This window comes from Tetrao urogallus (genome assembly GCF_951394365.1).
Source record: "Tetrao urogallus genome assembly, chromosome: 16".
Classification (NCBI taxonomy): Eukaryota; Metazoa; Chordata; class Aves; order Galliformes; family Phasianidae; genus Tetrao; species Tetrao urogallus.
In genome coordinates, this window is record NC_136829.1 from 6,916,316 (window position 1) to 6,922,315 (window position 6,000).

At 44.0% G+C, this 6,000-nt stretch overlaps 1 protein-coding gene across 1 annotated transcript in view; it reads right to left on the minus strand.

The window, feature by feature from the left end:
- Positions 1–5,520, minus strand: part of PREX1 (phosphatidylinositol-3,4,5-trisphosphate dependent Rac exchange factor 1) — a gene marked incomplete at both ends in the record, with an annotated part of 144,915 nt that extends 139,395 nt beyond the window's left edge. The window contains one exon of the mRNA XM_079543293.1: positions 5,356–5,520. Within this exon, the coding sequence (XP_079399419.1) occupies positions 5,356–5,520 (165 nt within the window). The remainder of the gene's footprint in view (positions 1–5,355) is intronic.
- Positions 5,521–6,000: the final 480 nt, after the last annotated feature.

Below are 6,000 nucleotides of genomic sequence, written 5' to 3' on the forward strand. Positions count from 1 at the left end.
ATCTCTTTCAAACAACTCCTTCTCCCCAGCTGCTCTTTTCGCTGTCTCATAGCAGAGGAACAACATCACCCAATCACACCGTACACCTCCTAGAACAAGAGCATATCTGTGTCTCTTGAGGGTAAAACATGCAGAGAGCAGGGGCAGAACAGGAAGCCACACCTCACAGATGAGACGAATGGCCTTTGCTGCTCCGAGCATCAGCAGCCTAATCTCGGATGCAAACAAGATTGTGAAATATGAAGAGAAAAAAAAAAAGTGATGCTTATCATATTTCAAGATGGGTGGAGTGCAAAATCCAGAGATACTAGATCAATTACAGCTACAGAGCAAGCAAAAAAAGGGAGCATAACAAATATTTTGAGTCTGTAGGATGTGGGTTAATTTATCTGATGGCACGTGTCCTAACAAAATATTTACACAATAGATAAGATGGAAGAAGACTTCCAATCTTCATATAAAAATAAATGGCAGAAATATTGAAAACTAAAAATAATCCTGGTACAATTAGTTATCCAGCTTGATCTCTGATAAGGACAGCTCAACTTTCAGGCTGTTTTCATGCCTCCATCAAACACAGCGATTGCTCAATCACAAAGTACACTCAGTCGTTCAGATATTAGAATTTAGAAGTTGGTGGTTTGTCTTCAGAGATGAAAGAGCCATATTTGTATACGAGGCAGAGCATATTTTGGTTTCATATACTTGCAATTACCTGATGAAGCAGTGGGAGCTGCATGTGCAGGTTAGAACCAAGAATACAATGAAATTAAAGGACTGCAGAAAGAAAAAAAGACAAAGTGTATGCAACAAAATACACTGCAAGCTAGTGTGTTAGATCATTACAGTTAATATGCTTTCACATGCAATTCATATGATGACACCAACAAACTGCTATGCCAAACCTTTAAATACTGACATGTAACTGCTGTGTACCCACTAGCCAATCTGTCTTTAAACAATGGACAACAAGCGTGTGAAGCACCTCCCCACTTGAAAAACAGTCTCTAATCATTGCAATGTCAGTATCAGAGATTTGACCACAGTTCTGTGGAATGGCTGTACAACACTGCAAAACCTTTTTTTTTTTCCTCAAGGAATTTTGCAGCACCTTTCTCTGTACAACAAGGGGAAGAACAGATTCCCAGACAACAGGTAAGCTTAAGTTCGCAGTGTGCCAACTTTACACCTCAGCATGCCAGCAAAATGATGTCACCAACCGACACTTTAACATCTCTCAGAATGGTCACTCAAACAAAATCATCACCTGTTTTAGTTTTGCCACAGAAAAAAGAAATGTTTACAAGATGATATACAGGATGTAAACATATCTGCATGAATTGCAGTGAGTTCAAAGAGGCTGCAAGGAGGCAAAGGATTAATTGAATCTTGAAGTCTGGAGATCTGAAATCCTTATGGTTTATGATCTCAGAGACTTACAACAGAACTATTTGCCTTTATCTCTTTGAAGTTTATCTTACTCCATCAGGAACTTTTAGTCAAGTTCCTTTAGCTTCAGACAATTTTCTACTTTGTTTCTCATTTGATCAGCAGTCCTCTAATGACGTTGGCAGCAGGATGTTTTCATCCATTCCCTGTAGTTCTTCTTGCTGCTTTAAAAAACCTCTCTGTGTGATGGGCCTTTATAAGGATGTTTTAAATTAAGTTAGCAACATACCAGCATATCTACAGTATTATCTATTAATTCCATGACTTGCACAGCATTTCTTCTGCAGCATACCTGCCTAACAAAATGGCAGATAAGACAGGACATGAAGCTTGTGCATATTTATAACAACTTCAGATCACAAGCTGTGGGCTGGTAGAAAACAGTTTGTCCTTTCTCAGTATGACAGTGCTTCACCTTGAGGCTTAAGACTACAAAAAAATGCAACTGCAAAGATCACATGATGCACACGGATATCATACCTGTACCATACTACCTTCTAATACAAAGCCAAGATTCTGTTTAAAAATAGCTATATCCCTTGGAACTGATCACCTCAACTTGCAACATCTGGAACAAAACACAGCAAAGATCTACTGCATTTCATTTTCTCCACAGTTCCGAAACATGATATTGTAAAACGACTTCTCATAGGAGTAACAGAAACTGAACAGGAACAAAACTGACCAGGACTGCCTTCTTGTGTCCACAAGTCAGTGAAAAAGTTTCACAAGCAATGTGCAGATTGAAAAGGAGCGGGGTACATTAAACCTAATGCATTGAATAACCTCATTTAGCTGTAGCTATGAGAGACATGTGAGCTAATGTTCCAGATACAATTCCTCTTGTGATAATTACCAGAAGTATGGGATAGTAGATTCTAGAAATTATTTTTATTTAAATAGGTAAACATCTGGACTAATTTTACTAATCTTTTTACTTCTAAGTACAAAAACCAACAGCAAAATGTTTTTCATGGTGTCTAACACTGTTTTTATGGCGAGAAAAGGGCACCTCATGTTCTGTAACTTTCACAACATCCACACGATAAATCCATGGAAGCAAAAATAAAGACCACAATCTTTTATGAAAAGCAAATAAAAGTCTGAGTCCCTGTGTTCCCAGGGAACCTCCCTCCTTTGTAGCATAGGGAAGAAAGACTTGTAAGCATGCAGAAAGAAAAGGGAAACCTTTCTTTTAACATGGTCTTGTAAAAAGGACAAAAATACTCTTAGTTGTTTTGATTTATTTGCAAATGCATAGCATCAGATACTTAGGAGATTCTTTTGCATTACTAGGGAACACATGGAAGCTTCTGTTAGCAAGCAAGCTCAGCACTGTGAATAAACCCATAGAATGTAGTTGTTTGCTTTTTAAAACACTGTTTATTGAGAATACTTAATGAGAATTGAAGCTTCAATAGCAAATATTTAACAAGGAGCACAAACTCCCTCACCTAACCATTTTCTAAAGCACAACTGTCCCATCCTACTTAAAGAAAACACATTCTTGGCGATTGAAAGATGTGAGATTCAGCCTTCTGCTATTTATCAAAGTGATCAAGTCTTCTCAAGCAGAGGAACCTGTACCCCTCAAGTTTTATCTCGTGTTCAACAGGAACTGCTTTCCATAAGATTCGGAACTGCAGCTGTCCACACGGAGGAACTACAGTCTTTTCTCCACTGCTGCCAAAAAATTGCTCCCACAACATTTGGAAAAATAATCAATTTCAGTTCAATTCATACTATTAAAAAGAAAAAAAAAAAGACTAATGTCACATAACCATATTGAAGCATTAACTAGGTATCATAGCCCAGAAAGTGGAATAGTTTACATTTATTTTGCACTGGATAAGTGCTACTCACACTGAATGTGAAATGGTAAGAAATGGATCCATGGGGCAGGAGCTGCAGTTCCTCAGGCAAAAAGAAACAAAACAACTAATGGGAGTAAAGTGAATTTAAGTTGTGAGGCACAAGTAGATTTGAGAATTCAGAATCCCAGAGCTACAGTATTTCTTTTGCTAGTGTCATATGGCCAAACTTTAGCCCTATAACTGCCCCTAACTTCGGTGACCATATAGATGACACCATGCATCACATGTCGTGTCCTCTGTTTGCTGTGGGAGGCAGGGCAAAGCACTTGGTGGTACCCTGTAGAAAGTGCTAAGTTAAGGCCTTTCACCACATCTATGCATGAATTATTTCTCACTCCAAATTTTATCTTTGAAAATTTCTTCCCACTACTGCTCCTTTTATCTCTACAAATTGCAGCGGGTTTTCATTCTCTTTTCCATGGTGTCGATACCATTCAGTTGTCTGAATGCAGCTGTATAGAGTTTCAGCCTACAAGAACTAGGTCAATGATTTAAGAAACTTCTTGTTATTTAGGAGAGCACAGGAACTTTCAACACACACTTAAAGTTAACCATGTCTATGAATCCTCCTCTAAACCAAGGCCTAGAGATAGGAAAGAACCAATCCCTCAGTGCTTTATTCAAACATAAATAGTGAAACAGAAACTCCATGGGGGAGTAAAGCGACGCTATCAGAATCAACCCCCGGTGATAATACTGCAGCCAACCCATGGGGTGGGAAGGGCTTCTGCTGCATGTACACCATCCTGAGAATGCAGATCTCCTGCCACCACTTAAGGTGTATTACCCACTATTGCTCTCACAAAAACTGCCACATTGAGAAATACAAATACATACTTTTTTATTTAGGGATTTGTTTCCTTCCAATTTTTTTTTCCCTAATCAATGTAAATCCCATTTATGAATACTGTGACTGCTTATAGCTGCTGGAAGTGAAGCTAAAAACACATGTGGCTCGTGTCTGCATTCCAGCCTGTAGTTGACAAAATCTCAAATTCAGTACTTAGGACAGAGGAGTTTTCTGAGTTTTTGTTATTATTATTATTTTATTTTGTCTATAGCACGGGGCATTTTGCAACTCACAGCTTTTTTTAGAGTCTCCTTACAGCGAGACAGAATCCTCATTTTACATGAAGCCAACTGACACTTTAATTGGAAGCTTTCTGAAATTACAGACTTTGTGTTCAACTACTTGAGAGAAAAGGAGGATTTAAGTAGAGACTGTTCTTAAAGCAACCACTTCCTTTCCATTTGTCTTTTATGCTAGACAGTTTGCCACTTGGGTGATTCTGAAGAACATTGAAGACAAATAGGGTTTAAATAACAAACAAACATAAACATGGCCAGAAAGACGACTCAGAAAGAGCCCGGAGTTGAAGCCCGTTAGATGGAATCAGGTTTTAGCACTTATCTAGCAAAACACCACAACGAATTTCTGCCCTGACCAATCTTTTGGAAATCTCTGCACAGACTTCCCTCGCTTTCATTACCGATCTCTGTGCAATCAAGTATTTTACTCTTTTCTTTTTAAGGCATATCTCTTATCTGGCAACTTTTACTTCAGGGTTTATCTACAGGACTGCGATGGTGATGAATTTCACATCTCTATAGGAAGAAGAAAACATCCAGATGGAGCTTTACTTCTGAACCAGCCCTTTCGGAGGGTGGTGTAATTGCCTCCACATGCACAGACACACCCTGCCCGATCCCGTGTTTACGTTTACCATTAAAGCGACACATATCTTACATTTATTTACAAATAACAAGCTACGAAGGCAGAGCTTTTAACAAAGAGAACAACTTCGCAACAACAACAAAAGGGACGCGGCGTTCCGCGAAGAAGATGCATCCCCGGATCGCTCCCTGTCACGGCGCGGGCATCCCCCGCCCTCCGCCTCTCAGCACAAGAGATTCCCCCCGCGCGGATCGGCCCGGCCGCGGGCACTTCCACAAGTTGCTCTCCGGAGCCGCCCGCGGAGAGGCCGCCCCGCCGTCCCCCCGAGGGGCTCCCCCCGCCCGCCCCGCCGCTCACCGACTGCAGGAAGTGGAGGGTCCCCACGTAGTCCCGCTCGGTGCTGAGGATCTCGTTGAGGACGCAGAGGCGGAGGCGCAGCTGGCGGTCCGCGTCCTTGGGGCAGCCCGCGGGCTCCGAGGCGCTGGGGGCGCCCGGCGGCGGTGGAGGCGGCGGAGCCTCCATGCTGGCGTTCCGTTTTCCCGCTGCTCTCCTCGGCCGCCTCAGGAGCCCCCCATGACCGCGCCGTGCCCGAGTAACGGCGCCCCCCGCCGGCCCCTCGGCCCTGCCCCGCCCGCGGCCGGAGGCGCTACTGGGGCCGCTCGCCGAAGGGAGCCCGGCTGCGGGACATGCCGAGGTAGCGGCACGGCGCTGAATGAGGAGAGGAAGGGAAGTCCCGGCGGAGGGGGGAGTGAGGGGGAGCGAGAGGCGGGCGAGGAGGGCGGGACGGGGCGGGCGAAGGCAGGGGAGCCCTCCCCTCTGGAGGCCCGGCCGGGCCGGCGGCGGGGGGCGGCTGAGGCGAAAGCGCGAGTGGGGGTCGGTCGGCGGGCGGGATGGATCCGCGGGCACCGCGCGGCGGGAACGCGACCTCACAGCCGTCCTGCTCTGCACCGCCCCTCAGCCCACGCACCGCTCGCACACAGCCCACTCACGCACAAACCTTTC